The 11,363-nt window shown below is 67.9% G+C and overlaps 2 protein-coding genes across 2 annotated transcripts; both read right to left on the bottom strand.

The window, feature by feature from the left end:
- Positions 1-608: 608 nt before the first annotated feature.
- Positions 609-1,237, bottom strand: EMIHUDRAFT_349575 (hypothetical protein; the record flags this gene model as incomplete). The annotated part of the gene is made up of 2 exons (XM_005775280.1): positions 609-787; positions 830-1,237. A coding segment is annotated over one exon (408 nt), but the record flags the coding sequence as incomplete, so codon positions are not given.
- A 2,437-nt stretch (positions 1,238-3,674) lies between these two features.
- Positions 3,675-4,531, bottom strand: EMIHUDRAFT_432077 (hypothetical protein). Its single transcript, XM_005775279.1, has one exon. It carries the CDS (start codon positions 4,477-4,479, stop codon positions 4,018-4,020), a length of 462 nt encoding a protein of 153 aa, XP_005775336.1. The 5' UTR covers positions 4,480-4,531; the 3' UTR covers positions 3,675-4,017.
- Between the last annotated feature and the right edge of the window lie 6,832 nt (positions 4,532-11,363).

Raw genomic sequence — 11,363 nt, 5'->3', positions numbered from 1 at the left:
CCCGGACGGCACCACCCTCGAGACCCTCGTCGTTCTGCCCGGCTACTGGCGCGCCAGCTCCTCCTCCGCCGTGCTGACGGCGTGCCGCGCCTTTGACGGGGGCGACAGGGCAGGCGAGGCGCGATGCGCCGGCAACGAGCGCGGAGCCAAGCAGGCGTCTCGCCGTTTGGAGGAGGCGGGCTCGAACGAGTACTGCGCTTCGGACTTCAAAGGCCCCGAGTGCCAGCTCTGCGTCGCGGAGAATCACTACCTCGTCAACGGCGTCAAGTGCGACAAGTGCCTCTCGGTCGGCGGGGCAGCGGGCCGCATCGCCGGCATCGTCCTCTCCCTCTGCGTCGCGTGCGGCCTCGCAGCGTATTGCTACAGCAGGACTGATTGGCGGGAGAAGTCCTGCGTCGGCCCTCCGCTCCGCTTTGCCGACCGCACTGTCGTCTACTACGTCGGTATGGTCGTGACAAGTAGAACTGCGATCCTCTGTCAGCTTGGGCCAGGTCCAGATTCGGCTGAGGGCTAACAAGCTGCCGAGCCCAAATCACTGTGAGAGTCGTGATTTCTTGTTGGTCTTTAAAAATCTCCTCAAGTGACTGGCTGACTCGACTTCTAAAAATCTCTCTCTCTCTCTCTCTGACTCGCCAGAGGTCGATACTCTGGACGACCCATAGGATGCCACGAATGCCTGAAGGAGAGGGAGGCGAGGCCAGAGGCAGGCTCAGCTGCTCTCGGGTGATCCCGCTTTGGTGGCTGAAGGACCCGATGGTCCTGTCACATTCGCGTTCCGAGTCGTGGGGGTATTGCAATAGAAGAATTCGAGTAGAAATCGAGTCAGCACTTCCTTGTAGTACAGCGGACCGCCAGGCTCGCCGGCAGCATCCGCAGGGAGGCAGCATATGAGGCACCAGTTTTCTGGAGAGCTCAACAGCTGCGGCCGCGATGGTAGAGTCGGCCGCGGTTCGAGCGAGCAGCTTTTGGCTGCGGGATCGAATCGCGGAAGGCTCATGCCCTCGCGGAGCGACGCGGGTCGCGCGGCGCGCGCGTGTGCGAAATGCGACAACAGACGACAGATGACAGACGCCTGAGCGCTGTACGACTGAACTTTTGTCGCCGCAATCGCCACCGCCGCCATTTTGACGAGCAGCGCGAGCGCGCTCGTCGGCGGCCAGCCGTCGCGGGCCGGGCCGAGCCCGGCCTCGACCGGCCGCGCCGCCGCAGCAGGCCGGCCCGAATGGCGGCCAACCAGCTGATTAGGACTCTTGTCTTGACTTCTCGATTATTTTTCAGTGTATGTAGCTCTTACGTACATTCCCGTAGGAGACTCTGCTGACAGCGTTTGCGATGAGGAGCGACCCGAAGGGTTTCTCGGAGGTTAGTGCACCATTTTACCTGGAGCCCTGTTCACGCGCGCGCGAGACGTGCAGACAGGGTTGCCAGGTGAGAGCGAATGGCGCGGTTCACGCCTCGCACAACAGAGAGAGAGATGCGCTCTGCATGGTGGGACATAAAAGAGAGTTTGTTGTGGTTACATCCTCGAGCATAAATCACACGCACCAGCCAGCAATCACCAGGGGGACAGCGCGCCGAGTTTGGGCGCCCTTTACGCGGAGCAACAGTCATTAGCAGGTAAATTCACGATTTTTTTTACTCTGATCAACAAATTTTAATGCAAGCAGGTCACAGTATGGGTTCGGGACGTATTCACAGCAGTATGACGGGATCCCGTATCCCTGCCGAAAAACGGATTCTTTTCTGGAAAGAATTCTTGTGCGTTTAAGGACGAAATGATCGCGGAAAAGCGGGACCGCATCGCGACATCGGGGGTTCACCATATAGCCGAGCCTGCTCGGGCCCGCCATGCGCGCGCGCGCCTCGCCCGAGCGCAGCCACCTGCGGACCTGGCCAGCCTGTTCCTGGCTCGTGCCCAGCCTCTCCTTCCGCTGCCGCCGGCCTCGCAGTCCCGCCTGCCATCACGCTGCAGAGCCTGCGTAGACGCCACAGACGCCAATTCTGCAGCCCACGACAGCCCTGGCAACTGAGGGCGAGGGCCAGCAGTATACGACGACGACGGCATCTCACACCCCGCGCTGGCCAGCGCCGTCAGCCCCTCACGGCCCGGCCCAACCTCCCTTCGGGCCTCGCCTCTAGTGCCTCCAATCAAGTCGCACCTCTCTTCTTCAGCGAATGCAGCGGCAGCACCACGTCAGAGGCCGGGCCGACTGGCGGACCTGCATGCCCAGCCATGCCCCCCACTCCCCACCCGCTTGGATCGATCAGCTGACAGCTCCACCAGCTCCACCACCGCGTGTCGTGCCTCATGAAACATGACGTAGATAGATAGACATAGAAAGCACATGAACCATCGAAAGGTCTGATCTCTAGAAGTCTCCGACTACGAGCTGGAGGGCGAGGAGGATGACCAGCCCGACGAGATGACTGTCGACTCCGGCGAGGGCGGGCCGGTCGACGCGGCAGATGTCGAGCCACCCGATGGGGAGGACGGAAGCGGTGACGAGAGCGACGGCCAGGGTGGCTCGGCCGCAGGGGGGGGCGGGGGGCCCGCGCGGCGCCCAGGAGGGCAGAAGGCCGCGGAGAGCGGCGGTCTGAGCGAAACGGACAGCGAGGACCTAGCGGGGGGGGGGGGGATCGACCCCCCTCTGGCGCTGATGAGGGCAACGACCACCCGGCTCACGCCCGCAGCTCCGGGACGATCTGTGCCACGACACGCGGACGGAAATTTCTTTTTTGCGCGCCTTAAAAATGCAAGCCGCCGCGCCTCGCCTCCCAGCCGCCGCCGCGTGCGTCGCTCTCCTCGCCGGCCTCGCCTGCCTCTCCCTCCTCCTGCGCCGCCGCTCTCGCTTCGCGCGGCTCCGCTCCTGCTCCGAGGTGCCGCCCGCGACGCGCGCCGCGCTCGAGCGCCACCGCTGGCTGCCGCTCCGCCACTCGGCGATCGAGGCGGCGCTCGACCCGCGCGCGCTGGAGGCCGCCTTTGGCGGCATCGCGGGCGCCTTTTCGCCGCAGCAGGTGGACTACTCCAACACCGCCTACGGCAAGGACCACTGGCAGCTCTCGTGCTTCATGGAGTACGAGGGCGGCGTCGCGCTCGGCAAGGTCGACCTCCGCCGCGGCGCGCTGATGCGGCGCGCGGCGGAGCCGACGCTGGCCGCGTGCGACGCGGTGTTTCTGCGCTGGTACGACTCGGTCCACCCGTACCTCCGCGCAAAGGCGTCGCGCTCGCTGGTGCGGCTGCAGTCGTTTGTGACGCGCTACCGGCCGCACGCCAACGAGACGCACCTGCCGAGGCACATCGACGGCGCCGGTGTGGACGGGTCGCTGGTGCTCGGCCTGCCGTCGGAGTGCGGCTTCGGCGGCGGCGGCCTCACCGTGTGGGACGGCGAGGGCGACGCCGAGCTCTTCGAGTACCCCGTCGGGTGCGGCGACGTCTGCCTGCTCGACTCAAAGGTGTGGCATCAGTCCAACCCGGTCACGTGGGGGGAGAGGTGGGTGCTCGTCATCTTCTACCGCGTGCTCACCGAGCCTCGCCACCGCGCCGCCCGCCCGCCCGCCGCCGCCGACGCCGGTGAGGCGGCCCAGGCGCGGAGCCAGGCCGTGCGCGAGCTGCTCGCGAGCCGCGTGCTCGAGGCGGCGAACGCAAAGCGGCGCGGGACGGCTGCGCGGTAGGCATACGAGAGTGATTATCAGAGTCGGCGCATGAGGCCGTAAAACACGGCTTACACGGGAAAAAACATAGGACGCATCTCCCTCTCCGCCCTATTGTACATCAGAGACCTCAAAGGCACAGACGGGCGACACCCGCAGTCAACAAACGCGGCGCCACCCTGACCTCGCACACCAGCGTCATTCCATCCAGCACCGGATCGCCCCGACCCAGTCCCCGGCGCCTCCGGGGACCCTATTCCTAGCCACCGGCTGCAGCAGCCAGCACAACGCACCTCCACACGACGGACGTGACCGGTCGAGCGGGGGGAGAGGCGCGCAGAGAGGCCGCCGAGAGGCCCCTCATGCTCATGAGCTGTACCCCCAGATGCGCATCCGCTCCTGCCTCCGCGCCTCCTCGCCCTCCATGTTTGCGCGCGCGAGCGCGTTCGACAGCTCGTTCTGGTACAGCACGCACGCGCGCAGGTGCGCCTGCGCGAGCTCCGTCACCAGGTTTGCGGTGATCGGCAGGCTGGCAATCGAGCGGTGCGGCGCAGCAAAGTCGCGTCCGATGGCGGCGACGAGCGCAGCGCCGAGCTGCTTCACGTGCCGCTCCTGCTCGCCCGCGCCGAGCGGCTGCCGCCCCATCCCCGGGATGTGCGCCGAGAATCCCATGCACGTGTTCATCTTGGTGATGCAGTGGCGCACGTACGCCGTCAGGGCGACCGCCGGCGAGACGGGCAGCTTGTTGGAGGCGCCGCACTTTGCGCGCATCTCGAGCTCCTGCGTGGAGACGGCCGGGTCCTTCCACGCCCGCTCGAGCCGCGTCATGAAGAGGCCCGCCGACCGCTTCTCGTAGAGCTGCGGCTCGACGTCGCCGTCGATGAACGGGTCGAGGTACCGGCCGACCTGCAGCAGCGGGAGGGGGACGGGTCTGGAAAAGGTCTGGGAAGCGACTCGGAGGGGCCGAGGTGGTGCGCGCAAGGGAGGAGGACGTGTGTCTGGGGATGGCCTGGGAAGTGGCTGGGAGGGGCCGAGGTGCGCGCGGGAGGAGGACGTGTCCAGGACGCGTGAGCTGGGACGTGTCTCTCGGGAGGGGGTCAAGAGGCGGGTCGAGGTTGCACCTGCACACCGAGCCAGTCTGCGATAGGGGCCGGCACGCCGAGCCCAGCCGAGCCCATGACGACAGCGGTGAGGAAAGAGAGGGGCGCCTGCTCCATGCTCGGCGGCTTGCCGCTGTCCAGGTCGAGCGTCTTGAGGTCGGGCAGCTCGCGCACCATGCGCTCGCGCAGCACCTGCTCGATATCGAGCAGCGCGTACTCCGCCTCCATCTCGAGCCGGTGCGCGTGCACGGCGGTCGCGCACAACTCGCGCGTCACCGCCTGCTTGCGGAAGTGCTCGGGCAGCCCAGAGCGGGAGAACTGCTCCATCCCCCCCACGAACTGCTGCTCCACATCGTCGAGCGCCGCCATCAGGCACCGGTGGATCGCCAGCGCCTTTGCGCGCGTCACCGAGCGGAGCGCGCCCGACGCCATCGAGCCGACGGCGTTGCCGATCTGCTCCTCGCGCATGCGCTGCATGTGCTGCTCGAGCTGACACATGTTGGGGTCGATCACCACCCCCTTGGCCTCGAGCACGCGCGACACCGCGGGCGCCGCTGCCTTCTCTGCGCGGGCCATATGCTGCGGCCACTTTGACTTGTGGCCTGCGTCCGCGGAGCGCGCGGAGCAGATGGCGTCGTGCAGCTCGGCGAGGGCGCAGCGCGGCTGGCGGCCCTCGCCGCCCACCGCCGCGCGCAGCCTCCACTTGGCCGTCTCCACCGCCAGCGACGCCTCGAGCGAGAGCCCCGTCTCGGCCGCTAAGCGCGCCGCCTCGGCCGCCAGCTCTGCAATGGCGGCCGAGTCGCCGCCCACGTCGATGCTGATGTCGGCGAGCTTCTCCGCCGCTGCGCTGGTGGGCGACGGCGGCCCCTCCCCCCCCTCGCCGTACCGCGGCGTGCCCGGCCCGGTCGCCGCCTCGGGCTCCTCGTGGGCGCCGTATCGGGGCGTCCCTGGCTGCGGCAGCGCCCCTCCCCCTCCGCCGCTCTCATAGCGCGGAGTGTCCGCATTGACTGGACCCTGCTGCTGTCCGCGCGCGGACCCGATGCTGTTGGCGATCTTGCTCGTCATGCCCTTGATGGACTTTATGCCGAGCGAGTAGCCGCCGCTGCTGCCGCCGAGGCTGTTTCGCCCCGATCCTTTGGCGTCAAGATCGCCCGACGCGCGCGCAGCGTTCGTCTGCCTGCGACGGGCGGCATCGCGGCGCGGTCACGGAACGCGCCCGCAGGGCAAGGAGCCGGGCGGCTGGCGATTTGCGGCCGCCGACGCGGCACTGGGCGGAGCTGCGGGGAGGGGGTGTCTCGCAGCGCGCAGAGACACAGGGCGTCGCCGCGCCTACTAGACTTTTTGCGCGGCGACGACTTTTTGGTCAGCTTGCGGCCGCCCGAGGCGACGTAGTTGCCCATTTTGGCAAGGCCCAAGGTCAGCTGCTTGCCGGCGCGCGGCGACTGGGGCACGCTGGACGCGCTGTCTTCCGAGAGCGCAGAGCCCGTGTCCTCTGTTGCGGCGCTTTTGCGGCCGACTGAGGAGCGGTCGGCCTCGGACGACCTGCCCGCCGCGCCCGCCTGCTTTCTCGCCGAGCCGCGCCGCGCGGACAGCCAGCCGCCATAACTCGGCGGCTCGTCTGAAGACATCGCCCGCCCCGATATTGCTGTCGTCCTTGCGGCGGCAGCCAAAAAAGATTATGCGCGGCCGTGGTGCCCGCAACCCGATGCCAATCATCCGGCCCGCTGGGTGCGCTTCTCAGCTCCCCGGCCCTGGGTGTGCGGTTGCCGACTGCACTCCAAGTGCTCCAAGTGGTGAGAGGATGAAGCGGCAGGAACCGTCCGACTATAGCGACTAGCACACCTCAAGAGTCCCCAGAAACCCCGAGAGGAGTCACACAGTCCACCTGTGTGATGCACGCCCTGCGAGTGGGGCGGGGTGCGCGCTGTGCCTCTGTGACTGTGTTCGTTCGTGCTTAACAAATTTTCTTGAAACGTGCGTGCTGCGTCGCCCATCTGTCTGACAAACAAAATCTACAAAACTCTAAGTAAGTAAGTTATCTATCTCTCCTGGAGATGCCTGCTCTATTTATTTCCCCGCGGCTCGGGCGGGCCACGCAGACGCGGCGGGAGAGCTTCCCGTGTCCTGTGAGTGCCGCCACACCGCCTCAAATAGGTCCCAAAGTGGGGGTTGCCTCTCAAGTGTCCCATCCTCGTCTCAGAGTTTGATTGATGTTTGTAGTTTGACCGTTTTATTGCTTGCTGCCCACCGCTTGGCTTCGTCAACGGACAACGGGCGGCCTCACCGCACTCGCCTCGCTCGGCGTCACTCGAAGCCGCCTGGGAAGCCGCGAGCTCGGCCTGCGGCCACAAGAGCGGCCTGCTTGGCACGCAGCTGCGTTAATCGTCGGCCCGCGTGCGCGGCTCTTCACGGGGCCTGTGCCGGCGAGTTGGCGTTCACGCGTTTAATCATCATCGTGTCATGGCTCTGTCTGCTGGTCGGCTGCGGTTCTGTTCTCGCTCGCGTGCGTCCTTGCACCTTGGAAGTTGTGCCCGCCTCCTTACCTACGAGTTCGTATGCCACGTCGCCGCCTGTGTTTTGCTTTTGGGGTTTCTATCTAATTTGCGATTTGGATTTGGCATTTGTCCAGCTCTTTGTTTATTTATTTATGAAGCGGCAGGAGAGAGAACGACAAGAGTGAAGAGAGAAGAGTGGCACAAGACCGCGAAGGGCGAAGTGACATGAAGGTCGCTGCGAGAATTGGCGAGGGAAGACTGCAAAGAGAGATAGGAAGAGGCGCAGACGCCACCCCCCCAAGGATGCACCAACCACACTCCTCCAACCCACCCGCGCTAGGTCTCGGGGGAGGACGCAGGGGTCAGGCCCCAGGGAAAGGGCCGTAAAGTAAACACGGGCCTCCGAGGGTTAGTCTGCGCTTTGGGTTTCCCCTAGCGGCGGAGCGCCCCCTCTACTCGGAGCTAAGAAACACCAGACACGCACACGACGTACATCCTCATTCGACGTCACCCCTCAGGGCCCCGCCGCGGCCTTGCCAGCATCACGTCGACCGAATTCTTCCACTCCTCACTCGAATGGCGACTAACGGCAGCACCAATCGCGCGGTGCTGTCGACTAACGGCGCCAATCGCACCGCCACCAAGCCCAAGCCCAAGCCTCCCAAGTCGTCGTCGACGCCCCGGACCACGGCGGCGTTACCTCGCTCCTCTGCGCGTTGTCGGCCGCCCTCGCCCTCGCCCTCGCCCGCCCCTTGCCGCCTGCTTCGCCCGAGCCCCGCTGCGCCCTCCGCCGGCATCTCGCCGAATTGCGCCGTCGCCGCCGATGGGACCCCTCAGCGGCTTGCCGACGCGGAGCCGCACGCATCCGTTGACCGGGTGGCTCTCTTCCAAGCGGTGCGTGGGGCGGCGCTCGAGCGGCAAAAGTCACAGCAGCGGAGGGCAGTGGCCGAGGCTGTGGCCGAGGCGGTGGCCGAGGCCGAGGCTCGCGGACGGCGCGAGGCGACCGCGATGGCCGAGCGCGAGCACGAGTGCGCCCTCAAGGCCGCGGTGCGCGCGACGGAGCGCGAGTGGCGAGAGCGGCTCGTCGCGCTCCGACGAGAGCATGCGGCGGCGCTCGAAGCGGCGGCGCAGGAGAAGGAGGCGGCGCTGCGGCGGGGCGAGCCGCGCCAAGGACGCGGCGGTGGCCGAGGTGCTCCGCGGCGCGCGCGAGCGGTGCGCCGCGGCGGAGGCGGCGGCGGCGGCGCAGCTCGAGGTGGAGGCGGAGCGGCGGCGCGCGGCAGAGCGCGGCGCGCGGAGGCAGCGCGAGGCGCTCGCCACGAGGCGGCTGAGGGAGGCGGAGTCTGTGAGCGAGGCGCAGCGGGCGGGGGCGGCGGCGGAGGTCGCCGTCGCCGTCGCCGACGCGCTCGCACGGGCGAAGCGCGAGCACCGCGCCGCGTTGTCGGCGGCCAAGGCGGCGCACGCAGAGGAGGTGCGCGGGAGGGAGCAGCAGTGGAGGAGCGAGGCGGCGGAGGCGGCGGCGGAGGCGGAGGCGGCGCACCAGGAGGCGCTCCGCCGCGCGCAGCGCAAGGCGGACCTCGCCGCCGAGGACGCGGCCGTCGCGGCGCAGGCGGCGCACGCAGCGGAGCTTTCCAAGGCGGTGGCGCTGGCGCGGGAGGCGGGGGCGGCCGAGGCGGCCGAGGCGGCCGAGGCGGCGGCGCGGCAGATGGTGCGCGCGGCGGAGCAGGCGGCGGTGACGAGGGCGGAGGCGGTCCTCGACCGTGTGATCGCCGCGCAGAGGGTGGAGCAGGAGGCCGCCGTACAGCAAGCGATCGCCGAGCACGAGGCGGAGAGGCTGGAGGCGGAGAGGCTGGCGGGGGAGAGGCTGGCGGGGGAGAGCCCTCCGAGGGAGGCGGGAGGGGAGGAGCGAGAGGCGGCCGGAGGGCCGATCCTGTTCGTGTGAGCCACGAGAGTGGAGCACGCTCTCTCTCTCGTCTCTGTGTCGCTCTCGGCGCGCACGGCGCACACAACGACACACTCACATGAAGCCTCGGAGGGCGGGGCGCGCGCGCGCGATTGAGGCAGGTCGGGGTCTGTCCACTGTCGAAGTCTGGGGTCCTGTGGGGCGGCGCGCCCCCGGCGGGGTGACGCGTGAGACGTCTCGCTGCGCGCTGCGCGCGGGGGCTTTCGTCTTTTTTGTGTGTGAATTTGTGAATCACTTTTTTGCACATTCGCGCCGACGGCGAGCGGGCGAGACGCGCGCGCCGGCGCGGGAGGAGAGGGCGCGGCTCAGAGCACAGAGGGGAGACGGAGAGCGCGCCCGACCCTTGTCACGGGTGCGCGCCACACAGCGTGGCCGTGTGTGTGTGCCGCCCCAAGTGCCGCCCCGGCGAAACGGGGGAAAAGGCAGGGCGGCCCCCGGGACCATGACGCCGCCGACACGACGATGGACGTGCCAGGGCAAAATTGCGGGGGCGCATCATCTGCGCATCTCGCCACGGCTTGGTGCACCCCTCCCCGCAACCCGGCGGGAGTCCGAGAGCGCCGAAATGACCGAAATGGAGTGAGAGTAGCCAGTACGTAGCGTCTCGCATGCTGGCCGCCTTCCCCTGAGAGCGAGATCCCCAACCTCTGGCTCAGCCGTTCTGCCAACTCACCAGGTCGCCTTCCAGCGAGAAATATCCGCCCTTGTGCCTTGTCATGCATCGGGACCATTGGCCGGCCCTCCTCCCGAGCGCCGTAAGCTGTGTATCCATTCCAAGCCCTTTCCCCCTCACTGGCCCTTTGCGAGCTCGTCCGCTCGCGCCTCCACCAAGATCAGAGCCGCATGGGCGGGGTGCTGCTTCCTCTTGGAGGCAACAAAGGACTTGGCGATACACTTGTCGAGGGAGTCGCCCTTGATCGCGCTCTTGCACGCGGGAGACAGCCGCCCTCGGATCTCGGACAAGACCACCTCCTTGTGGCTGAAGCCGCACTCTGCCAGCCGGAGGACTCGCCAGCGCGCGCTCGAGGATGGAACTGCAAAGCGGAGCCTCTCGAGCTCGCGCAGCACGTCCTGCTGGAGAGCGTCGACGTCCGTGAGGCCGCGCGTGCGGCGGCGCCGCTCGATGTGCGCGGCTATCGCGACGGTGAGCCTGCGGCTCGGCTCGACGCCGCCTGCCTCGGCGACGGCCGGCGCGATGCTCGTGGCGCGGCAGTAGGCAACGCTGAACGCGTGCCCTAGCGGCGCCTCCTCATCCGAGTCCTCGACGGGCGCCGGTGCGAGGCGCTCATCACCCCACGCAGGAACGCGAGCGGGCATATACACACACATACATACACGTACAAACCTGGCGAGGGATGGCGTCCAATGTCGGGCGACAGCGGCACTTGGACGGTAGGCATTTTTTCTCTTTTAGTAAGGCGGCGAGAAGACTCTCGACTGGTCCGGCCCCAAGAAGATGCATCTGCCGTTGCTGCTCGCGTACTGCGCGGCGGCGTGCGCGGCGGCGTTCTCGGGCGCCGCGCGCGTCGCCTCCGCCAAGCCGGCCGCCGCGCGCGCCCACTTCTCGCCCTCGGGCGGCGCCGCGCCCGATGCGACGGGCGGCGCCCCGCTCTTTGCGTCCGGTGCGGGCGGCCCCCTCTTTGAATCCGACGCGGGCAGCAGCCCGCTGTTCCCGAACGGCGCGCCGGCGCCGCTCGGGCCGAACGGCCCGTCCGAGTACCAGCTGAACCTGGGGCGGGCCATCGACACGCTGCGCGTCGACCACCCGCGCCTCTTCACGCATCCCCCGGACCTCTCCATCTTCACCGAGGGCGTCACGCTGCAGCACGACGCGTCGGGCAACCGGCTGCGCGGCATCGCGCAGTACGAGCGGGTCTTTGGGATGCTGCGCTTCCTGCGGCGGGCGGGGATGCGCCACGCGGAGCTCACGCACCGGCTGGTTGTGTCGGACCGGACCATCCGCATGCGCTGGTCGGCGAAGCTGTGGATGCGGGACCCGGCGCTCGACCTGATCCCGGGGATGGGGGGCGTGCCGTCGGTGCTGCTGCACCTCGACGGCGTGTCGGTGTACGAGCTCAACGATGCTGGCTACATCTTCACCCACCGCATCGAGCACGTCGTCCTCCGCAACTCGGGACAGGTGCCCCCCCCCCCCCG

The sequence above is a fragment of the Emiliania huxleyi genome (genome assembly GCF_000372725.1).
Source record: "Emiliania huxleyi CCMP1516 unplaced genomic scaffold EMIHUscaffold_3, whole genome shotgun sequence".
NCBI classification, from domain to species: domain Eukaryota; phylum Haptophyta; order Isochrysidales; family Noelaerhabdaceae; genus Emiliania; species Emiliania huxleyi.
This window is presented reverse-complemented; position numbering and strand designations above follow the sequence as displayed.